The 25,773-nt window shown below is 45.0% G+C and overlaps 2 protein-coding genes across 2 annotated transcripts in view; both read left to right on the top strand.

The window, feature by feature from the left end:
* Nucleotides 1-25,773, top strand: part of Hnrnp-k (Heterogeneous nuclear ribonucleoprotein K) — a 196,873-nt gene that overhangs the window by 55,331 nt on the left and 115,769 nt on the right. The window contains exon 2 of the mRNA XM_076316405.1: nt 9,234-9,289. The gene's annotated coding sequence lies outside the window, so the exon portion shown is untranslated. The remainder of the gene's footprint in view (nt 1-9,233; nt 9,290-25,773) is intronic.
* On the top strand, nt 12,499-13,505 carry LOC143149659 (uncharacterized). The gene is made up of 4 exons (XM_076317229.1): nt 12,499-12,515; nt 12,577-12,606; nt 12,655-12,958; nt 13,000-13,505. Exons 1-4 carry the CDS (start codon nt 12,499-12,501, stop codon nt 13,486-13,488), a joined length of 840 nt encoding a protein of 279 aa, XP_076173344.1. The 3' UTR covers nt 13,489-13,505.

Below are 25,773 nucleotides of genomic sequence, written 5' to 3'. Positions count from 1 at the left end.
TGAAGATTGCAACGAAGTACCAAGTGGAAAGCTGTCTTAATTTTACTCTTCGGTTCGATACGGATTATTGTTCAGCTATAAGCGTGTTTAAACTTTTTCCATTTATTTCGCGCGTCTATCGACGAATCATTGACACAATTTTGCGCGTTTCTGGTCCAAAAATAGTCAGATCTCGCGACAGCCAACGCGTCGATGGATAGTGTTTACGTGTCACCGGATGCTGTGGGTAAAACGTCCACGAATTCCACGATTCAGGTTTCGGGCACTGTGTGATTTCCAAAGTATCGTGAATTTTATTTCTGAAAATAAAAGAACATCAAAACGAATAAAAGAAACGCCACGAATTTAATTGTCACAAGTTTCTCAACCGCTCGAAGTAACTATCGAATGAAACAAACAAACACCGTACAGAATCTTTGGGTACACAACAAGATATCTTGGATACTAAAACAAGGTACAGAGACTTTTGTACCTTGCTCCTAAATTGCACAGTATCCGAATTAACGCGTATCTCGTTAACCGATAGAATCGTACAGAGTTCTTATTTAATTCGATCAACGCGGAAGATCTATAGAAAATAAAAGATTCGTCCTCTGTCTCGATAAACGTTTGTAAAACACCTTCGAACGTACACAATCGATCCTGGTATCCGTGAAGTAACAATGAATCGCTCGTGAAGATGCTCTCACGGTGCCTGAAATCATCGAAACAACTCGATGCGCTCAATATTCTCAATTTCGAGCCGTCTCGTTCCATCCTCGAGCGCGTCGTACTCAAAATAATGATCGACGCGTGTACACGAGATCTGTTAAATAGTTACCGTGAAATGTGCACGATCGATAAGTTTTCATCGTCCATTAATCGTCCCGAACGTGTTTTCTCCTTCAGTTCCGTTTGTAGTTTTCACCGTCTGACCTGGAATCTTGTTTCATCGCGATATCGAGTTTCCGTACACCTCACTTATTGGTAATCGGAATCTCATTCTCTCGTAATTGGGAATTCAATCGCCGGGGCAAATTTGAGCCGCGCAAATGGAATTTGCGGCGGAGATTTCAATGTTCGCGCCATCGCGAACTTCGACACCGGTGGATACAGAATTACTGCTGAAACGAGAACTCGGAGTCGTTGCTCGTGGTCGGTTTTCTTTCGTCGTTTTTTCACTAACGAAAACTTCACTGAATTTGTGAACGTGAATTCGTGAATGTGAATTTGTGAACATGAATTTGTGAACATGAATTTGTGAACGTGAATTTGTCAACACGAATTTGTCAACACGAATTTGTGAACACGAATTTGTGAGCACGAATTTGTGAACACGAATTTGTGAGCACGAATTTGTGAGCACGAATTTGTGAGCACGAATTTGTGAGCATGAATTTGTGAGCATGAATTTGTGAACATAAATTTGTGAGCATGAATTTGTGAGCATGAATTTGTGAGCATGAATTTGTGAGCATGAATTTGTGAGCATGAATCTGTGAGCATGAATTTGTGAGCATGAATTTGTGAGCATGAATTTGTGAACATGAATTTATGAACATGAATTTGTTCACCGAGTCGACCAATCGTACTCGTAGCGATGTTTTCGATTGTGTAACGATTAAAGGGTGTCCCGAAATGACAGTGTCTCGAAAGAAAGTTAACTAGAGAACACACGGGACACAAACCGTGGGAATGTATTTAAAAACTTGATCGAAGAACTTACGAAAAGATCGTGTCAGCCTCAACTGGGTTAACGAGCCCCGAGAAACCGTCCAACTTAGACAGTTAACGTATTTAATTACCAGGGATCGTTTCTTCTGGCGTTCGCCAGAATCGTTGAACTTTTCCTAATTCTTTCGCGGCCCGTGTCGAAAATACACTTACATCGAGAAGGAAAACTCGAAGAATTTAAAGAAATCGACGCCCCCGTTGTCTCAAGGTCGGAAGCTTTCTTCTAAGAACGAAACTGTACTCAATTCTTATCTTCGATCGTATTCTTTCCATTTAGAAATTTTCCACTTTGAATTTTCTCAAAGAGTCTTTTCAGATCAAATTACCGAGGTTCACACCTCGTGAAAACTCACAGGATTTGAAACTTAAAAAAAATAAAGAAAGAAAGAAAGAAATTAATCCACCAAGTATTTCCTACCACGTGGAATGTTAAAACTTTTCATTGGCGAGTACACGTGGTTCTGTTCTCCTCCGGGAGGTTCGAAAATGGTAAAAGTGGTTACGGAAGTACGTTAACTTCTCCAAACTTCCGTTTTATGAGGTTTACTTAAACCGAAGTGCTGCTCCACTTTCGACGAATAATCTCGATCGATGGGACACTCGAAAGCGATAGTGAAATAATTGTGTAACGGGAAGGTTGGCCGATCGGTAACTTCGCGAAGTTTTTCACCGTGGTTTCGAGCGAAGTTCAGTTAGGAAAGTGGTTCTCAACTCTAGGAATGGTACCCTAGGGATATTCGGAAGCGTTTAGCGAGTCGCGTGAATCTGCCATCGTACGTTGAAGAAGATCGCTCGGAAAGTCGTTCGAGAATAGCCAGATCCAGATATAGTGCCTCGAGGATGGTTCATGGTCATGGATTTAGGTGACTAGCATCGTGAGATTTATCACGCGATCACGGGTGAATTCCAATGCGCCTGTCTGGTGTAAATCGATCCGGACCGGGGTAACACTTTACGCGTTTACCACCATTTTATTTATTTACGCGCGGTACCAGTTTCAACGTTTCTTCGTCTTCGGAGCTTTTCGTTGCGGTTTCGTTCCCAATTTGCGAACGGTTCGTTGCGTACGAACGGACAAACGAATTCGCAGAATTAAGGTTTGTTGTCGTTGGTACGCGTCACTGTTACCGGCACTGACCAAAGTGGAAAATGTTATTCGTAGCCAAAGCGAATGGAAAGTTTCGCGAAACAAAGCTTCTCTATTACGTTCAATTCGATGCGAAGCAACTCGGGTATTTTTGGATTATACTTTTTCTTCGTCGCGAGATACAACCGTTCGTTGTGTTTCGAACGCACGAGATACGAATGTGCTCGTGGCTGTTGGATTTTTCGCGATGTTTAAAGAGGACAAACCGGAGGAATTGTCTAATGACGTTGAACACGGTTGGTACAGAGATCGGTAGAGACTTTGGAAGTGTGCGATATTGAGGTTGTTTGGAATTAGAGGTTGTTCGAAGTGCTTTTTTGTAAATTTTCTCGAGTCGATCACGGATCTTCTAGATCACTTTTCGAGTCGTCTGACACCGAGGGAGAGTACATTTAAGTTCTTCTGAATTTTTTCGAACCGATCGTGAGTGTTCTGATACAGATTTTCGGAACTTTAAGCTACCTGCAATCGAGGAACAGTATTTCTCTTCTAAATTCTTTTCAGTCGATCGTGGACCTGGAACACTATCTAAATCACCTGGCACTGGAGAGCAGTATATTTGCTTTCTTCTAAATTTTTTCAAAACCGTTACAAATCTTCTCGAATACTAAGTCATCCGACACCAAAGAACATTATACTCGGTCTCTCCTAAATTGTTGGGAGAACAACGGTCTCTCCTAAAATTGTTTTTAAGGATTCGAACCAAGACGAGTGAACAGTGGACTGTCACAAGCCTTCCCACAATGTTCCAAATTACCCTTGGATCATTACAAACCTTTTCGTAATATTCCAAATCACCCATGGATCGTTACAACCTCTTTTACGATATTTCGAATCATTCGTGGACCGTCACAATCTCTCCCACAATATTCCAGATCACTCATGGACGACACAATCTCTCCCATAATATTCCAGATCACTCATGGACCGTCAAAAGCCCTCCCACAATAGTTCAAACGGACTCTGGACCATTCCATTCCCTCCCACAATATTCCAAATAGCTCATGAACCATCACAATCTCTCCCACAATATTCCAGATTACTCATGAACCGTCACAATCTCTGCCACAATATTTCAAATCGAACCTGGACCATTCTAGCCCCTTCCACAATATTCCAAATAGCTCATGGACCGTCATAGACTCTTCCACAGTATTCTAAATGCTCATGGACCGACACAATCTCTCCCACAATATTCCAGATCACTCATGAACCGTCACAATCTCTTCCACAATATTTGAAATCGACCTGGACCGTTCCAGCCCCTCCCCCAAATATTCGAAATCGTCCCTGGACCATTGTAGCCCCTCCCACAAATATTCGAAATCGTCCCTGGACCATTGTAGCCCCTCCCATAATATTCGAAATCGTTGTTGGACCACCGTAGCTCCTCCCACAATATTCGAAATCACCGGTGGCCGGTCACAACCCTCCCCAGAATATTCGAAGACACCAAGGCGAGTGTACTATCCCCTCGTTCGGTTCCCCGAAGAAGCCGAAGAGCGGGGTGTAGTATACCGTCGCGAAGGTTCCCCCATGATTCGACGCGGCTCGCCGTTAGAGTTGGTGCCCCTTGGTTGGTCTTAGGGGGCTGGTGTTAGGGGTCGATAGTGGTGGTAAAGGAAGAAGCGGTTGCCCTCGAGAATTCCGGCCCGAGGTTATAGCCGCTAATCGCGGCGTGTGCGTGGCAAGGGAAGGGAGAGACGAAAGGTAACCGCGCGGCAAGGCAGCCCAAGGTGGTGATATCGACCGTGGATGTTGTTGGTGCAAACGGTAACCATGGGTGACACGGGGCCGATTGACCAATTGCGGTGTTCACGGTGGCCGTACCCGACCAATCGGCGCACGGTGTGCTGCCGGTTTTTTGATTGGGCGATACCGGGGATAAGAGGGCCAGTTCGAGGCCGCCGAGACCCACAAACGGACGTCGAGACACATCGAGCGGACACCGTCGTCGTCGTCGTCGTCGTCGTCGTCGTCGCCGTCGTCGTCGTCGTCGTCGTCGTCGCCGTCGTCGATCGTCGTGGTCGTCGTCGTCGTCGTCGTCGTCGCTACTGCTGTTGCTGCTGCCAAGTGGAAGAGAACTTCGTCCATCGATGTCCTTCTTCTTCTTCTTCTTCTTCGACACCTTTGGATTTGGATTCTCTGTGTCTGTCCTGTGTAAGGCTCTCTTTCACGCATTGTTCCTCATCGGCACCGACAGTCGCACCACCAGCTGACCGTGTTTCTCGTATATCTGCACTCCGAGATCCACACAATTTTCTTTTCTTCTTCTTCTTCTTCTTCTTCTACTACTTCTTCTTCCTCTTCTTCGTTCTTCTGTCTCGTCTCTGCTCTATCTTTCGACCGGAACCACCCGATCCTCCGCAAGGCACACACCTACCGGCTCTCCGGGAATCTCACCGGCAGCTTTGTCTAGGCTTCTTTGTTGCCCCGCGACCATTGTTCCCCGTTGTGTTTCCACTACGGCACACGGGGGTCTCGACCTCAGGATTGTTCCGCCGTCTCTGACGAATTTCTCGAGATGTCTAATTTCGTGGCTCGCGGGTACACGGAGCAACACGGACGGGGGTTCCTTTTCTCGGTCGGGGTTGGATTGCTCCGAGACCCTTCGCCCCGGGGGTTCGGGGCACCAAGTGGGGAAAGTTCAAGGGCTTTGTGGCTTTCAAAGCCGGGGATTCCAGATTTTTTTTCGGAGGAAAGTATCCAACGTGGCCATTTCGAACTTTGCACGATTGTTTGTCAAAGTTTTCTCAAACTGTAGGAATTTTTTCGAGTATCTCGGTTCACACCGGGGGTGAATGTAGGGTACAATGTGGGAAAAGTTCGGAGGGTTTAAAGCTTTCAAAGGCAGGATATTTGAGATTTTTTGGGGAGGAAAGTATCCAACGTGGCCATTTCGAACTTTGCACGATTGTTTGTCAAAGTTTTCTCAAACTGTAGGAATTTTTTCGAGTATCTCGGTTCACATCGGGAGTGAATGTTAGGGGACACTGTGGGGAAAGTTCGGAGGATTTTGTAGCTTTTAAAGCCAGGATATTCGAGATTTTTTTTGGAAGAAAATTATACAACGTAGTTATTTCAAACTTTGCACGATTATTTGTCAAAGTTTTCTCAAACTGTAGAAATTTTTTCGAGTATCTCGGTTCACACTAAGAACGGTTGTTGGGGCACGAAGTGGGGCAAGTTTGAGAGGTCTGGTGCTCCAAAAGTTTCATACTTGAAATTTGTTTCTTTCGAAACCTATCGAACGTAGCAATTTTAAACTTCGTACGTGTATTCCTTTCAGCGTTTTCCGAACTGTAGGAATTTTTTCAACCGTAAATAATTCATTCTGTCAAAGTAATACCTTAGACGCGGCAATTCTTGTTCTTTCTTTCGTTCTCGGTTAAATCGGTTCGTAGTTGCTTGTCCCAGGAGCGTTCGTTCCCGATCGAGAAACGTTGAAAAATATTCCCAATATGTGGAATATTTTCGAGTCAGATTTATCCACCTGCGAAAGATTTCTACTTTCGAACGAAACGGTCGGCATCCTATCGAATAGAAGCTCAATCGATCAAACAGCGCGAATCCGTCGATAACTCGACGCAATCAAATCAGTCTGCCTTCTCTCGCTTCTCATTTCTCTTCCATTTATCAAAACGTTCTGCACACCGTGTAGTATATTCGTAGACGTTCGTGTATGTAAACGCGAAAAATCGTTTACACGAAATCTGTTAAATAAAATAAAAAAAAAAAAAAAAAAAAAAGAAACCATTCTACGAAAAGTTTTCCGTGAATCGTAACAGTGACCACGTACGCATAATTATTGTAATCAATTCTCGCGTCTGCGGCTTGAGGAACAATTTACGATCAAAGGATCACTACTTCGAACAAACGATATATTCGAACAGGTAGAATTGTATGTATTTCGGTGGTGATTGATCGATACGCGCAGCGTAAACGCTACGAAACAATCGACAGGAAACGGTGGCCCAGTTATGTGGTATAGTGACGATACCGTATAGTCGCAATTAATTCCATTTCGTACAAGTTCTCGAGACATTCGGGTGTACCTGGTCTTCGATTCGTTGAACTCTGTCGCGAAATATTAACACCGACTTGGAAATACCCGAGTATCGTTCGATCGATGTAGAAGTCGTACACGAATCCGAATTTAAGCCATACTCGACTATAACGTGTAGTCTCTTAGCCTTTCGCTTTCCGCATAAATTGAGTAGAGTTCCCTCGGTGACGTCTCCTGACTCGCGTTGACCCGGCTTCGAAGGTATTAAAGTATCGAGACTATCCGTGTCACGTATCTCGAAGTTGATCGTTCTCGAGATATTCAACGCGTCTCGTGTATCATATTTTCGTGCAATTATGTTTTCTTCGCGGTTGTGAAAAATTGAAACGGTATTGTACTAGTTTACCTAGTACGTTTCAGTTCCATGGCTTACGATGTTCGAGGGAATCCCCTCGTTTACGCGGATACGGTTATCAATTCGATTAAAAACGTTTGTATCGTTTCGAAGAAACGGGGTTGCCACTTTGACGGTAAAAGAAAATTAATTAATGGAGAATCGAGAACTGCTTTGTGTTCGTAGAAACGATAGAAGGATACTAAAAGAGTACGTTCGTCTTCCCTAACCTCGAGAATTCCTTAACTTTGAGAATCTGTGACTTCAAGAACCTTCTAACCTCGAGAATCCTTTATATCTTTGAGAACCTCTGACTTCAAGAACCCTCTAACCTCGAGAACTGTTGACTACAAGAATTCTTTAACCTCGAGAATCCTCTAACTTTGAGAACCTCTGACTTCAAGAACCCTCTAACCTCAAGAACCCTCTAACCTCAAGAATCCTCTAACTTTGAGAACCTCTGACTTCAAGAACCTTCTAACTTCGTGAATTCTCTAATTTCTGGAACTCTTGACTTCAAGAACCCTCTAACCTCGAGAATCCTCTAACCTCGAGAATCCTTTAACCTCGAGAATCCTCTAACCTCGAGAATCCTTTAACCTCGAGAATCCTTTAACCTCGAGAATCCTTTAACCTCGAGAATCCTTTAACCTCGAGAATCCTTTAACCTCGAGAATCCTTTAACCTCGAGAACCTCTAACCTCACGAATCCTCTAACCTCACGAACCCTCTAACCTCACGAATTCTCTAACCTCACGAATTCTCTAACCTCACGAATTCTCTAACCTCACGAATTCTCTAACCTCACGAATTCTCTAACCTCACGAATTCTCTAACCTCACGAATTCTCTAACCTCACGAATTCTCTAACCTCACGAATTCTCTAACCTCACGAATTCTCTAACCTCACGAATTCTCTAACCTCACGAATTCTCTAACCTCACGAATTCTCTAACCTCACGAATTCTCTAACCTCACGAATTCTCTAACCTCACGAATTCTCTAACCTCACGAATTCTCTAACCTCACGAATTCTCTAACCTCACGAACCCTTTAACCTCGAGAACCCTCTAACTTCAAGCACACCTGACTTCAAGAATCCCCGTAACCTCGAGAACCCACGTTAAACAGGTATCTTCGAATCACTCGCTGCCACTAGCGATCGGTCGGTTTTCACGTCGAGATTTTCCATTGGAAAAAACTACTCGCGGACGTAAGATATTATGCAAACCGAAAGTTCGCCGGAAGTTGGCTCTGATTAACTATTCATCGTCGTTTCGGCGAGCACGCGAGCCGCGCGTTCCGCTCGTGGAAAGAGTGCCGGGATCAGAACCCCTGCAAAGTGGATTACACCGTGCTCTCGGGGGTTTAACACGCTTTTCACCGGCTGGGCGCATATTTTACAGCGACTGCTGCCCCGCGACACGCTGATCTATGTGTTTGCCGATGGGAAATTAAGTTATTTCATTATCGAACGCCGACCGCGCGTATACGTCGCTGTTTTGGCGCCAAGATTCTTCCCCGACTGGACAAAAAAGAACATTCGTGTCTTTGCACGTGATTCGCAACAGTATTCTGATAGGAGCAACGAACCAGCAACGAGTAGAAATTTTTATTTTATGAATGAAAAAAAAAACAGAAGAAAGAAAAAATTAAGTCTATCAATTTACTTAAAAGTCGAAAACTGTGTAAAGAAATATCGATATTGTAACTTTGGGAGGTATTCAATTATTGTTCACGAACGTAGATGTATCTTTAATAGTTGTTCAATCATTTCAGTACAAACGATAGTTACATTCACGTGGATTAACATTTTCGTAGATCGTCCAGTTAGTAACTTTGAGTACACACAAGGGATAATTGTGTAAATTTTGAATGTACTTTCCGTAGAATCTGGCTAATTTTGTTTATCGATGTCTCGTAAGAAAATATAGACCACGGTGTTTAATTTTCCGTCGTTCCGTTTGTTTCAGGAAGCTTTAATTGCAAGGAGAACGACGCAGCTGCGAAATAGGTGGTAACTCCGAAGGTGAGTCGCGAAAATTAATCGTTATCTTTCATTGTCCGCTCTAAGGTATTAAGAGCAATCGAATTTTCCACGTTTCGTTCTACGAGAACGAAGAACATCTTCAGAGGAGATTTATTTTGTTCCTTTGAAATTGAATCTTGTTCAATTTCTTGGGAAAATACGTATTGAAATATTCTTTTTTTCTTTACGTTCCATTAAGAAATTGCAGCGAGTCGTAAAAGCTTAACGAGGTGGATCGAGATAAATGCCGAAAACAAATAGTCCGTTCTTTTCGAATCGATCCGAAGGGATCTAAATTATTCCGGCTCATTTGAAACGGAAATCGCGGGAATTGTAAGAGAGTGTCTTTGTAGTCGCTAATTAAACTTCTCTTTCAAAACGACGCGCGAAAGACTGTCTCTTAAGTCCTTCGCGGATTGCAAATGAGTGCCAGTTGCAACGATACCAGACAAGTATCTCTTTAATTGTTAATTGCACACCGGTTTCGCACTCTTCCCCCGTTTATAGTGATCTCTCGTTAAGAACGATTAACATCTCCATTGTCCGGAGCAGAGGTTTTCAACTTTTCCGTCGTTAGATCCTCCATTTAAATTACCATACCCGGAAACTTTTACATATCGTCCACCTCGCGCCTCGTAAACTCCAAACTCGTAACTTAAATTATCCAAAAAAGAAAAGAAAAAGAAAAAAATACACAAACATTTTCCATACACTCCGCGAGAAGAAAATAAACCTTCCTCGAATACGAGCTCGGTGATACTCCGTAGAAGAAGAAAGCAAAGAATAATAATAACAACGCGGAGAAAAATTCAATCAAAAATCGATCCTATCAATAAAACATGAAGATGTAAATATCGGAGTGAATAAACACGTAATAACTCGCGATACTTTAAGAGTGTCCGCGAGAAAGAATGTAGCGTTCGTTGATAAATTCGATGATAGAATAAATTCGACGTATAAATAGAATAAAAAAAAAAGAAGAAATCTCAGTGACGATTTCGAAACATGCTAGTTCCAAAGGAGACTTTTTTTAACCGAGTCGACAGTACTCACCAGTGATGAACTTTAGCCAGTGTGTCGGTCCGGTCCGCGCGTTTCCACGTTTTCGCGTTTTTCCCTCGCAGTGGTTTCCACGCGCGAAAGCCACGTTTCGAAATGCTCGTTTGCCGATCACGTAAAGATAACGTGTCCGTTACTCGTGCCTCGCGGCCTGCATTCGAATGAACAGAAAAATGAGAGCCGCGTCGAGAGATAACGGCCGCCTCCTCTCCGTGCGTTGTTCCTCTTTTCTTTTCTTTTCTTTTTTTCTTCTTTTCTTTTTCGCGTGCAATAACGTATTCTCACGGTAGCGGCGGATGAATGGAACGGTTAGAAAGTTCATTTGCAACTTTTGCATCTTTTAAACAGCACCGGCCCCTCTTAACCGTGCCGAGTAGTCCCTCGTCGTTTCCACCGCTTTCTTCTGTTACCACGATCGATCGTTTTTCCTTTTCGATTTTCCATCCTCGGTGATCGTTCACGATTTTTCCTTTCGTTCGATCTCGGTTCAACCGGGTACGGATTCGATACAGTAGGATGAATACTCGTGAAAAAAAGGATACACGGAATATCTATGAGATCGAATCTACGGCCTCGATACGTGGGTGGGGAAATCCTTGAGTCGAATTAACGATTCGTTTAGTGTAGAATCGTTAACTCGTTATTACGTATTGTAATACGTGAGTTCATCGACGTACGCATTTGGTGGGGGTCAGTTTTTCAGCCTGGTAATTGCATCTGACCTCTATACGCGACCGAGGTAATCTTTTAATCGAATTAACGACGGTTTATTTAGGATGGAATCGTTAACGCGTTGCACGATTGCGATACGTGCAAGTCTCCGCGATGGAGAGTTCGAACTAAATGAATTGGCCGCTCAAGGTCACCGCACAGGACCCCCCACCACCGTTCTGTTTCCAATTTTTCCGTTCGAACCTGCTGGAACGCTCACTCTCACTGAAAAATCGAGAATCGACTAGAATTTAGAATTATTGTAAAAGTATCGGTTGCAAAATGAATAGAAATGATTGTTGGTGATCGATTAATTTAATTGTTACAAGATTGCGGTAAAAATTGTACGGATTGTGATTCGAATGTTACGGGTAAGGATTTCAGGGTTAGGTAAATAGTGAATGAAATTAATTTTCGTCTCAGTGGAAAAATAAAGAGTTTGTGTTTCGTCCGTTTGATTGATTCTTATCGTCAATATTGCTCGACAAACAATACCGATTCGTTCGCCTTCGTAGGAAAGATCGACCCAGTAATTCTTTGCAGTCGTATAATTTATTCAGCGTTGTTTACGCGCGCAGCTTCGTCAAAGTAAAAGGGGTAGGGTAAACTTTCGAAAATTTTAATTAATTTTAGGTAAACTGAAATTTCAACGAGCTTTCCATCGCGGAAAGTTGGACCGGGCGGGGTTGGTTGCCTCCTAAACTTTCATCGTCGGACTAAAAATTAAACGCTTCGACCGTTTCGCCGATGCAGCCAATTAACAAATAAACATATTCAGGGAGTTGGAGCGAGTCGTGTGACGCGGCTCGCCGTAATTCGCTGTAACTCGAACCCGGGCAAACCAGTTTCGTCGCGAGAGTGAAATAAAGCTTTCCGTTTCTTTCCCCGTGGATCAAGAGTCGAATCACGGTGCGTGACTGTGAATCCTAGCGCGCGTTCCAACCATGAAATAACAGTCTACGATGGCTACTACCTTTTCTCCTTCTGTTTTACGAGTGTGTTAGGTTCGCTTCGTTTTCTCGCCCCGTGCCCCTTCATTTTCCCTGAATCTTATAACAACACAGATTTGTCGCTAACGTGGATTCACAGAGGGAAAATTACCGACCATTCGTCATGACCATCGTGTCGCCCAGTCGTTGTATTCGGAACATAAACGAGGGATGGAATTTATACGATTGCGTTCGGTTATTTAGTTTTTCGTTCCGTGACGACAATTGCGACGAAACTTTGCCCGGAAGCAGCGTGGACTTAATTCGTATCCGAGATTAATCACGAAATGCAATCGAGTTACGAACGGGACTTGATTTAGATCGTGATTCGACTGTGTTTGACTCAATGCGAGTCGGTGTAGTTTGACTCTACTTAGTTTGACTGGAAGAGAGTTTAATTCGATTCTTAAGTCAATTCGAGGTAACTTTACACGACGCGACTACAAATCTATGCGACCACATTCTACGTGACTATAACTCTACGCGTCTCAATTCTACGTGACTCAATTCTACACGACTCAATTCTAGGCAACTACAACTCTACGTGACCACAACTCTGTGCGAGCTAATTTTACGCTACTCAAATTGACCCAACTACAACTCTAGGCGACTTAAATTGACAAAACTACAACTCTACGCGACTCAATTCTACACGACTCAATTCTACGCAACTACAACTCTACGTGACCATAACTCTGTGCGAGCTAATTTTACGTCACCCAAATTGACACAACTACAACTCTATGTGACTCAAATTGACAAAACCACAACTCTACGTGACTCAACTCCTCGCGACCAACTCTACGCAACCCAACTCTACGCGATCAAATTCTACGCTACCAAACTCTACGCTACTAAACTCTACGCTACTAAACTCTACGCTACTAAACTCTACGCTACTAAACTCTACGCTACCAAACTCTACGCTACCAAACTCTACGCTACCAAACTCTACGCGACCCAACTCTACGCGAGCCAACTCTACGCGAGCCAACTCTACGCGAGCCAACTCTACGCGATTCAACTCTACGCGATTCAACTCTACGCGACTCAACTCTACGTGACCCAACTCTACACGACCAAACTCTACACGACCAAACTCTACACGACCAAACTCTACGCGACCCAACTCTACACGACCAAACTCTACACGACCAAACTCTACGCGACCAAACTCTACGCGATCAAACTCTACGCGACCCAACTCTACGCGACCCAACTCTACGCGACCCAACTCTACGCGACCCAACTCTACGCGACCCAACTCTACGCGACCCAACTCTACGCGACCCAACTCTACGCGACTCAACTCCTCGCGACACAACTCTACACGACCCAACTCTACGCGACTTAACTCTACACGGTCCAACTCTACACGATTCAACTCAACGTAACCCAACCCAGCAGGCCTCGTTCTTAACGCCACTTCACCGAATGTAACCCAATCTCGTTGACACTTCGCGTCAGCCATTTTATACTTGGCCACCGTTCGAATTTAGAAATTGTTTCTTCCGTTGTTTCAGTCGCCTCGATTTCAAAGACCACTCAACGGCCATTATTCGCGGCGTCTCGACGTCGAAACGCTTCTGGTAACGAAGCCTTGCCAGGGCAATTTGCATGTGAAAGGAAAACAGCCGATAGTTAACATAGTTCCGATCCTTGGATTCCGAATATTCAGTAAGTCGCTCACATGTACATTTGTCGTTAACGAGGTTCTTTGATCGCGGATTTGTGTCACAACATCCTCGCATATTTTCCGGCAAACGAGTAGTCGCAATATTTCAAACAACTCCGCTCTTCGTAAGAAACACGTTTCACGGTTCGCCGGGTTTAATACCGTCCCGCCGCCGCGTTTCACGATCCCCCCGCGTTACAATTTTGGAATTTCGCGACGCGAAATACCGACACCCAACCCCCCCGTATCCCCATCGAGCTGTACACCACAGCTAAGACACGCTTTCCCCGCGCGAGAGATATTTATTTCTGAAACAGCGAAGACTGATTAACAAGTTCGCCGAAAGGAAACAGTAGCAAAGTCGCGCTCGCGCGGTATACGCGATTCGCGGCTCGCGTCCACCGGCTTCTATATTTGTTCTCGCTGAAATAATACAGCCGACGGCGAATTCGAACCGAGTTAATTTACAAAATTACCAAGGCCCACGGGTTTTCAACCGTTAAGGAATTAAACCGAGACGGTGGTGCTGGCACGCGAGACACGAGTCGTACCCGTAGCGAAAAATTCACTCGGTAGCTCACGAACGCATAATCGCGAGAAACGAGAGAGAAGTAACCGATAGCCTCTCGAGGAACGGTCGCGTTAAGTTCATAATGCGATTCGCCACGGACACAGCGAAACTAGTTTTCAACTGGTATCGAAGAGCACCGCCAACCGAACGAAAACTCCCGTTTCTCCATCCGATGGGATGAATTTCACTCGCTCGAGTTCGACTTTTCCACGATGGCTGGAAACCGATCGCGAGAACGCGGAATGTCCTTCGAACGACCGAAACTTCTTTAATAGAATATCGAACGAGAATTTTCCTACGTTTCCTACTCGTTCTCTCCGCGGTACGAAAACCTTGTTTACGTTGCTCCGTGATATTGTTACAAGGCGGAAAAAAATTATTTCGATATTTTTAGCATCCGCGCGCCTAGCGTTTCACCGAACGCTCACCGTGACTTCTTTAATAGAGAACATCGAACGATAATTTTTTCAAAGAGGTGAATTCTCCAACGTTGTTTCCTCTCTCTTCCTCGTGGTATCGTGTTTACGTTATTCAGAAATATTCTTACGAGGAAACGAAACTTCTACTTTGAATATTTCGAGCATCTGCGCGGTACGAAATCTAAATATTCTTCGAGCAAAGGGAGATCGAAACTTTTTTAAAGGAACATCGAACGATAATTTTCGACGAAGGAAAATTCTCTATCTTTACCATCTCCTTGACGTATTTACGATAGATTGTTCCGTGATATTGCCACGAGGAGGAAAAAAATGGTCTCTAACATCTTCGTATTTTTCTATCGGAATTATTTCCCGAGAAACGAAGAAGTAGCATCGACGTATTAATTGTACAGTGTTACGTCTATTGTTAATCCGTGAAGCAACGTAGCCGGTAATTTGCCACGCGTTGCTAATTTTGCGATACAATTACTGGACCATTTTAAGAGCCCCAGCGCGTTACACGAGTCCGGCCCTTAAGCCTGACACCCGCCCGTGTAATAGTACACAGTATTTGATTCGGTATGAATTATTCAGAAGCGCGATACGCGTGTTCGGGGCCACGTAAAACGCTATCAGCGAGCCAGTTTCTATACAACACCGGTACTCGTGGCCCGTGATTCTGCAAGCGACGATACGAGCGTGTTATTCGGAATATCTTGGCCTTTAAACGTTGAATCTCGACCAATCCCCTTAAGTGCATTCCAACCTGTCGAGGTCCAACTATTTTAATAATTTCGAGAAAAAAAGAAAGAAAGAAAAAGAAAAAAACACCGATCACCGATGTGCGTCTACTTCCACTAGGCGATGATAAATAAAAAAAAAACAAGAAGAAACATTTACGAATTATCATCTCTCTGTACGAGAGAGAAACGCACGGATGGCGCACACGAGAGCGAGAAAAGAAAGAAAAATACTTCGCAAGAATCCTCAAAACTCCGTGAAAGGAAAAGGAAAGTGCGAGCCTCGAGGAGAGGCCTCACCTCGTCGCGCAAAAACGCACCGACGAGAATTACGTAACAAGCTGGCCGCGGTTCGTTCCGTATTCCGGGCAGCGATTCCGCATCGCGTTGTTGACCGGCCGGGCGCATGTTCGCGGTCCCGAGATCGCGAATTTATTTTCCACCGCGTTCCCCCCCACCACACCGCACTCCATCGTCGCAAGCGGTCTCTCTTCCTCGCGACAATTTTTCATTGAACAATAGAGGCACGAAGCGCGCACCGTGGCGCGGACGGGGGTCCGGTGGCGCGAGGGGTCGAAGCGCAGAAAAAGGGAGAACGACGAAGGGACGACGCGGGCTCCGGCGCATGCGCGCTGACGCAACAATATGGTGAATTCTCCGAAGCAGCCCAGTATCCACCCGACCATCAGCTGATCAATATACTTCCGCACACACGCCACGTCATACGCGCGACACGCATGTCACGCATCGTGCGAACCGTTACGCGTGCGACACTCTGTGAACGTGCACGAAACTCTGTGCACGCGGTTATCCGGCCCGAGAGACCACCAGGAACGCCAGTCCTCCATTAGCCCGACGGTGGAGGAGTGCCAGGAGGTACGTTCCAGGAGGTCCTTGTAGCGTTCCTCTTTTGCGTCACTGACTACCCACCGTGGATTCGGATAGGTTCGCTTGGAGAGATTCGACGAACCATCAGAGAATTGTCCGTGGATCTAGGATCATCGGTGGATAGATAACCACGAGGTCTAGACGAAACGTCTGCTGGAGGATTCGATCTTCACTTCGCAACGGAGATGTGACCCGCGAGCATTCGACTCTTTCGGATAGGGTTCGTTAGGTCACTTTGAGAGGATTGTTCTCGGTTAACGTGCTGGTGAACATTCCTGAGGTTACCTTCCAGAGGATGTACGATCATTCTTTTTAGAGACTTTAATACACTCGGTGATGGGGCTACGTAGAGACTATGTTCCTAGCTTTTGAGGCTTTCTTGGAAGCATTCGATCGGTGGACAGCTCGCCACGAGGTCTAGACTACGTGCTTGTAAGAGGATTTGATCCTCACTCTGTATCGAGAACTTTGTTCGACGTTTTTCGATCGAGATTGTCAGTTGGGTTACTTAGGATTATACTTCAGTGCTGGTGAACATTCCAGAGGTTACGTTCCAGAGGATGTACGATCATTCTTTTTAGAGACTTTAATACACTCGGTGATGGGGCTACATAGAGACTATGTTCCGAGCTTTTGAAGCTTTCTCGGAAGCGTTTATCGGTGAACAGTTCGCCACGAGGTCTAGACTACGTGCTTGTAGGAAGATTCGATGCTCACTCTGTATCGAGAACTTCGTTCGATGCTTTTGGATAGAGATTGTTGGTTAAGTTACTTAGGGAGGTAGTGCTGGTTCTGATGTTATTACCATGCTGGTAGATCGTGCTAGTGAACGTTCCAGGAGCTATCGATAATGTAGCTTTTATCTTCGGCTCGGTCTGTTCCGTGAGGTTACATCGAAACCCTTTTCCGAGCTTTCGAAGCTTTCTCGGAGGCATTCGATCGGTGGACAACTCACCACGAGGTCTAGACTACGTGCTCGTAAGAGGATTTGATGCTCACTCTGTATCGAGAACTTTGTTCGACGTTTTTCGATCGAGATTGTTGGTTAGGTTACTTACAGAGGATTGTACTTCACTACTGGTGAACATTCCAGAGGTTATCTAGGATGGACAATCATCTTCTTAACCGACACTTTTTCATCTCCGGTTCGGTCGAGTCTATTAGACTACATTAAATCCCTTTTCTGAACTCTGGAAGCTTTCTCAGAAACATTCGGTCAGTGGATAACTCGCCACGAGGTCTGAACGACGTTCTTCGTTAGGTTACTTAGAGAGGATGTGGTTACTACGGTGCTAGGTGATCGTAACCGTGAAACACCTCGTGAACATCCTCAACAGCAATGTTTCCTAGGATGTACCAATCATCTTTTCAACATCGAAACCGTTTCACGAGCGTTCATCGAACAGTTTGCCACGAGGCCTAGACGAGGCGTTTGTAATAGGATTCGACGTTCGCTTTGTATCGATCGATCGATTCGACGCTTCTGGACCGAGATCGTTCATTAGGTTACTCAGGGAGGATGCTGTTACTACGGTACGAGGTGATTGTGCTCGTGAACCTCCCAGGGGTTATGTTTCCGGGGTTGTACGGTTATCTACCTATCCCTTCGTATTTCATCCTCCGGTACTGTCGATTCTGAAGGTTTACGCGCATATTGGTGAGATTTCGGGGGTCCTTTGGAGCCTTCTCAGGGACCTTCGATCGCTGAACACCTCGTCACGAGGTCTGATCGAAAGAATTTCACATTTGCTCTGTATCGACCAATTCATTTCAACGATTGCTCTTGGACTTGGATTCTTCGCGATCTCTAGAAGAATTTGTTACCATTCCGATCGGTAGTATAGTTGGATGATCGTCCAATCCGCGAATGCTCGTCCCAGGGGTCATTTTCGAGCCAACACGGTCATCTTTTTAAGCATCTCTTTTTTTTCGTCTCTGGTTCCAATCTACGCGCACACTGAAACCGTGCTCCGTGTATTGGTAGCTTTGCCTCTCGTTGGTGTAGCTCGCCACGAGGTCTAGACGACGCGCCTATAAGAGGATTTGATACTTTTACGAAAGGATTTGCTATTTTCTCCACATCGACAAGTCGATACGAGACTTTCGGACTCTCGTTAAGTCGTTCTAGGTAGATTTGTTCCCGCAGTGTTCGGTTGGACGATGATCGTTGAGCGGCTCGTGATCCGACACAGACGTGTTTCTTATCCTCTACGATCTCACGGTTACTTCGATCGATTATGCGAATCTCCATGTCCGTCAGTGGTGTTTTTACGAGTGCCTTTCTTCAACGATTGTGTGATTCCTGAACAATCGACTTCGTGGATTTGTTTCTCAACGACACAGTGACCGGTTCGTTGTGGTGTTCAGGGTCCCGTGTTCGTGGTGTTTGAAACACGAGTGTGGATCTTTGGTGTCTTTTTTTATTCAAGTGAGAGTTATTCACGATTGTCAAGGATTTCGTTTATGACTCCATTGATCACGAACTACGAAAGCTACCGTCTAGTGTCCATTATTATCCCCTGGTCCGATTTGGAGTAACCAATTCTCTAATTGTATTCCAATCGTCGAAAAATGAAGATTCTCGACTCCATTCTCCGACAATTGCAAGGATCTTGGATCGTTGCAATAAACAATGGTTCACTTTTTAACGTATATTCGAAAGGAACGTTATTTCATCGAGTCTATTCGCGTCTATTCGCGTCCAGGGTACCACTCCGGTTTGAAAATTCTCTGCGAAGTGTTTGCTCTGTTTGTGTTCTTCGTTGAGCAATTTGACTGCCTCCGGGTGTCTCTATTTCGAAACGATGCAGTGTACCATGATTTCGTAGACGGTTATATTTCCGAGTAAAAGAGACTTTGCCTGAAATTTCGATGAACACTGCTTCTGGCAATTTCGTTGCCAGGTGCGCGCGAATACTTATAGCTGTGCGGAGGTGGGCTGTGAGGGGATGGCTTGGAAAGACATCTCGACTCGGGTTACGCGATTAATTGATGCACAAAATTTAACCAGGGTTTTCGATTGCTGTTTGTGTGTTTTATTGGGTACAGTCCCGGCACGACGCAACGACTGTTCTCTGTGCTCGAATCGTGTCAGTTTCTCTAGCGAACGTGTTCGCGTAATCGATGGAAAATTTATTTCTCGAAATTTAATAGCAACGATCGATAATACATAGAAATCAATAACGAACGAAAAATTGTCCAAATTTTCGGTATCGTTAGGTTCGTCAAGTTCGATAATGCCAGGAAACGTTGGCGAAGCGTTATTTAAAATTTATTTTTACAAATGCGAGAAATAAAATATCTTCTTGGTTCGTGGATGGAACATGTGTTCGAATTTCATATTTCGCGCGAAAAATTTAACGATTTTTCCGTCACTCGTTGACTTTTGTGTATTTCCTACCGACCTCCCTCTCTTGTTTTTCTTTTTTACTTGTCTGTTTTTGTCTGATGGCGGAGGTGAGAATTAGTTTTAGTCGGTACTGGGGGACCTCCCCTATCCCTCGTGTTCAGTGTAACGACAAATGAATGGCCGTCTGGAAGGGCGTGCGTTACATTTGACGAAATGTAGAGGAAAATTAAGAAACAATTCGTTGCTCTCTGTAGCTATTAACGAGACAACTGGTGCAAAATACGCTCTTCTTACAATTTGAAATATAGGTAATAATTACGACAAAGTAGTTCGTTCATTCTGATTACCCCGATTTGGATGTAAAAATATTCCCTTCTACTTTGAAAAATAAATGATTATAATTATAGTGTATGAAAGCAATTCTCCAATCACAAGCGTAAAATTGTCTATAAAAATCATTGTTCGTGTTAATCAAACGCTCTTTTGACACACAGAGAAATACACACGGATAACAATTTTCCAAGAAAGCAATTTTCCAATTACAAGCGTAAAAATTCCTATGAAAATCATTGTTCGTATTAACGAAACGCTTTTTCATTTATTAGAGAAATACACACGCATAACAATTTTTCAAGGAAACAATTTTCCAAGAAAGTAATTTTCCAATCACAAGCGTAAAAATTCCTCTAAAAATCATTGTTCGTGTTAATAAAACGCTCTTTTACCACTCGGAGAAATACACACGGATAACAATTTTCCAAGAAAGTAATTTTCCAATCACAAGCGTAAAAATTCCTCTAACAATCATTGTTCGTGTTACCGAAACGCTTTTTCATAAATTAGAGAAATACACACGCATAACAATTTTTCAAGGAAACAATTTTCCAAGAAAGCAATTTTCCAATTGCAAGCGTAAAAATTCCTCAAAAAATCATTGTTCGCGTCAATGAAACGTCCTTTCGTAAATTGAAAAAGTACACACGGATACCGAGAAAACAATTTTCCAATCGCAAGCGTAAAATTTCCTCCAAAGGTCATCGTTAGCGAGACACGTTTGGAAAAATTTCTAACGTTTTTCTCGGTATGCAAACGTTGAAACGTGGTATCGGCGCTAGTGACATCAATGCCACGGTTTTCGTCGATGCGTCACGCGTCCTCCTCGTCCTGTTCGTCAGCGTTCGATCCGTCATCGTTTCTTTATTAAAGAGAACTCGCGGGACGAGTACACATACTACTGACACTGGTGGTTCCGTGGAACTCCACACGAGTCACGTTTCGATCTACCCTGACCGAGCATCGGTTCTTGAATTTTGCGACGACCTGTCGAGCGAGCAGCGACACCGTTGCGGGGACTATTTTTCTTCATCGATCGCGTTCGTCACCGCAGCACCGCAGCTGGATAGTTTTCCGACTCGCTATCGGATATTGTCGCGATCTGGTTGCCGATTTACGCTCCTCGAATAGAATCTCGCGGCGAGATTGTCGTCGAAAATCTATAAACAACCGCTTGTACGCGATTGCGCGCGGGAAACTCGAACAAATTAACGAACATGGAATAGAATCCTTTTCGGAGCAAACAACACCGAGAAACACACCGATCGAACCTAGAGATCGTTATCGAATTTATTTAAAAGGATACTGGAAAATGTTTCGATAGAATTTTAAGTAACTTTAATTCATTTAACGTCAATCGACACAGTCTTCTCGCATTTCTCGCGAAGCGACGCAGTGATCTCGAAAGTTTGAATTTCGTTCGCGTTGTCTTATCAATTTGAGAAACATACCGGTAATTTCGTATCGATTCGGGGATCCAGTTAAAGAATTTAAAGAAGCGCGTTACTTCAAACACCGTGTTGGAATTATAGAAATTAAAACGAACGGGGTCGTGTAAATCCCCGTTCAGTGGCCAGGAGAAAAAGAAGTACGTGTAACGCGTGTATCGAAATAAGTCCGTGTATTATACGGAGTGTGTTTCACCGTAAAAGCTCGCCAAATTTGATAGAACGTTCGTCCGTACAGACACACGGGGGGATTATTCATTCGAGTGAAATTCTCAACTGCCTCGGAACCCTGTACCAGTTTCCAGCCGGGGAAACGTATCCATTATCGCGTGCCACTTTGTGTATCCGAAAAGTAATAGAAAGCACGTTATTCACGCGGGATTAAAAGTTCGTCGTAGCGTCGATACACCGTCAGGGGCGAATTACTCGTTGATCCCTTAAACGCGTCCGGGATAATTTTTGAACTCGTACCGGCATTAACGTTTTCACGGCGAGTAGCCGCCAGAGAGAGAGAACGTGTATTTTCGGAACTCACGGTGCAACATCCAACTCGGTCCGCGCACGATAAACTTGAATGGGATTTAAATTTAATCCCGAAATTTCGAACCGGTGGTTCATTCGACGTGACGAGAGATGTTTTTTTTCTTTCTTTTTCTCTCTCTCTCTCTCTCTCTCTCTCTCTCTCTTTCTTTCTCAGTTCCTTCGAAACGAGCAGCTTTTCTGTTGGGCGTCTCTCGTGGAAATTAGACCGACGCGAACATTATCGGGAAATGTTGCGGTTCGTTTGAATTAGGATCGAGCACGAGTGGATTTTTTTTCCTCTTCTTTTTCTCCCCTCTCTCTTTTTCTCTCCTCTCTCTCTAGCCGAAAGTTTGCATTTCAACGATACACACTCGCGGGGCGGAGATACGCTTTCAAGCGAATGCAACGAGTTCTTGGGTAGTTCGCGAGGAACACGAATTCCAGTCGATGAATAGGATCCAAAACCGTTTGCCGTGCCCGTTCTCGGCTCTCCTCTTTCGTACGCTTTTGATGTTAGGAATGACTTTTCTGTGAGCTCGCCTCGCGGAACATCGTCGGTTTCTGAAGCTTTTTTCTTCGCGAAAGAAAAGAGGAAAAAGGAGCAGAGGAAGAGGAGGAAGGAGGTTTCGTCCCGCGAGTCGAGAAAAAAAAAAGAAACTCTTTGATTCTAAATACGGCGACATTTGATTCGGTGGACAGCGCGCACAGTTCGATCGATCACGTTCGCGGGTTATTTACACGAGAAACGTTTGGCATTCTCGTAGTTCGCTTACGGAACTCTCCACAATGATCGCGAACGCGTACTATCCGCGCGGACGTTATTTGCGCGTACTATCGCCGCTATCGGGTTAATTAGCCGCATACTCGACACGCTGTCTTGTACGGGGCAACTTCAACGACGATTCACGCTACTTCGAGATCGCTACACGTGAAAATACACGAACGCGAGCACCGAGCGCGTGTTCCACGGCGCGGGGAAAATTATCGCTCGGGAAGTTTAATTTTTCGAAAGATATCTCGTTCCGCGTCGAATGGAAAATTAAACGCGCACGGAAAATGTGTATACCACGCCGGAAGGAAATTATCACTCGTTGGGTTTTCATTTCTGAAAGATACGTATCTCGTTACTCGGGCGAATAAAAATTTTAATTCGAGCCGCGGAACGAACTATTTCGCTGATACCGGCGAGGAACGCGGCTCGGTGAACTTTTAACATCGCGAAACGTTACCGAGGAGTATTCGTTTAACGATACCCTCGGACACGTGGCCGGTTTAGACGATTCGTGAACGATTTTCATTTGAAAATTTCCAGCGGTTCGATCGTTGCTCAGACTATTCGTCTTCGTTTCAAGACACTTTGTTTCGAGTATAGTCGAATCGACGAGTAAAAGAACGAGTTCGAAATTAACTTTATTCAAGTAATCTCGAGACTGTGCGTAAAATCCATAGAACATCGAGATCAAGAGCAACGCAAAAGAAGTGTCCAATATCTTGTAGTCTCTCCGAGTGTAACTACGTGGCAACTTCTCCCCTCCGAGTATCTCGAAACACGATTTTAGTACTCGGTTGTTCGATGCGCTCTTAATCGGAAATTTGTTAAACCGAATTCTCGAAACGAAAATAATTCGGTTATTTTGGTAACAAAGCCCGGTTCGTTCGAACGAAATGTCTCGATGCTCGTCCATCCCCGAGGGGAATAACCCCCGTGCTTGACAACCACGGAGCAAAACAATTTTCGGAAGCGAGCAAACATTCTGGGCGAGGCCCTCGTTTATCTAATCGGTACCGAAAAACATCGCGAAGAAGCAGGAACGGTTGGAGGGGGTAGGAAGAGGGACAGGAGAAGCCCCCGCAACCGTGAAATTCGTTCGCCGCGTGGCGATTGCGGTGAAGTCGTTCATTGACTTCTCTTCCCCCCTCTCTCTCTCTCTTTCGAGCATCGAGCGTCCCCTCCCCTCCTCGCGGATGCATCCGGATTATTCGTTCACGTTGCAGCTCGCGGCCGAGTGCACTTACGTACACACACGTGCTTGCTTGCGTGCGTGCTTGCGTGCATGCGTGCATGCGTGCGTGCGTGCGTGCTTGCGTTCCATCCTCTCCCCACCATCGGCGGCTTCCATCCCCACTCCTCGGTGGTCCGTATCTCTGTCTGTTCGCGGTGCTCTCTCCCCACTCCCGCGAATCTCGGCGTTACCCCCACCCTCGGTACTCTCGCTCCTCTTCGCGGGCGAAGAGGTAGAAGGAGGCCCCCACGGGCGCGTGGAGGGGGACGCGCGGAGGAGTAGACCGAGACTACTCGTTGGAAGAAGGCAGGGGCTCACCGCTTCGACGAAGTTACTCGTGTTCTGCGACGTCTAGTGTCGGTTCTGGCCCGTAGCAACTCCATTCTCCCGCGTCCCTGGTCCCGGATCCTTGGTCGCGCAGGATAACACACGTCGCGGGGCAGGAGGAGAGAGACACTCGAGGTACGGCGGCCCTGACCTAGGGAATTTCGACCTCGAGAGAGAGAGACGGAGAGAGAGAGAGAGAGAAGCGTCGTTCGGATCGAAACGCGTCTTCGGTTAATTGGGATCAGCCACGTGGTACGCGGAGTATCCTCGACCGGTGAAGTGTGCTTCGAATTCGCCGGGAATCGTCGGGGCCTAGTGTACACCGGGCCTTGATATACACGGGACCTATTGTACACTAGGCCTGTTCCGCATAGGGTTTACTGTGCATCGAACCTACTGTACATCGGATCTACTATATATCAGGCCTACTGTACATGGAGCCTACTGTACATGGGGACTACTATACATGGGGTCTACTGTACATTGGATCTACAGTACCATTGGACCTACTGTACATTAGACCTACTGAACATTGGACCTACTGTACATTGGACCTACTGTATATTGGGCCTACTGTACATTGGACCTATTGTACATTGGCCCTACTGTACATTAGACCTACTGTACATTGGACCTATTATACATTGGGCCTACTGTACATTGGATTTACTCTACATTGGACTTACTGTACATTGGACTTACTGTATATTGGACTTACTGTACATTGGACTTACTGTACATTGAACCTACTGTACATTGGATCTATTGTACATCGAACGTATTGTACATCGGACCTATTATAAATCGGATCTATTATAAATCGAATCTATTATAAATCGAATCTATTATAAATCGGATCTATTATACATGGGACCTATTGTACACAGGATCTACAATAGTCACAGGATCTACTACACACATGATTAACTACGCACAGGGTCTACTGTACACAGGGTCTACTACACACAGAGTCTACTGTACACAGGGTCTATTGCGTATTGGGTCTATTGTACATAGGGTTTACTACACACGGAGCCTTGATCGCGGCGGGCACAATTGCGTAACACCGGGTAAAGTCGCGAGAAATGCACCGAGCGTTTAAAACGGCCGTGCAACCGCGTGGGATTGGTTCAAAGGCGAGATCCACGTTGCTCGCGTCAGTAGTCTTGCGTCCGTGGCGATCGGGGGGCCTTTGGAAGCGCACGCAGGGAAAAGTCTACGATAATGATAATGATGGATAGCAAGTAGGTCGGGACGACGTTGCCGAAGAACCAGGGGAACAATGTTGACGGCAAATGTTGACAATACCGGGGGACTCGATGATTCCGTTCATTGTGACTCGAGTAGTCTGGTATCCTGAATCGTAAAACACGCCACGGGGGATATTTATTAGGCCCAGAGGAACGACGAAGAGTATTACGAAACCGGATCAACGTAGCCCTTGAGTAAC

This window comes from Ptiloglossa arizonensis, chromosome 7 (assembly GCF_051014685.1).
Source record: "Ptiloglossa arizonensis isolate GNS036 chromosome 7, iyPtiAriz1_principal, whole genome shotgun sequence".
NCBI lineage: Eukaryota > Metazoa > Arthropoda > Insecta > Hymenoptera > Colletidae > Ptiloglossa > Ptiloglossa arizonensis.
The sequence above is the reverse complement of the archived record's forward strand: the minus strand, read 5'-3'. Positions and strand labels throughout refer to the sequence as shown.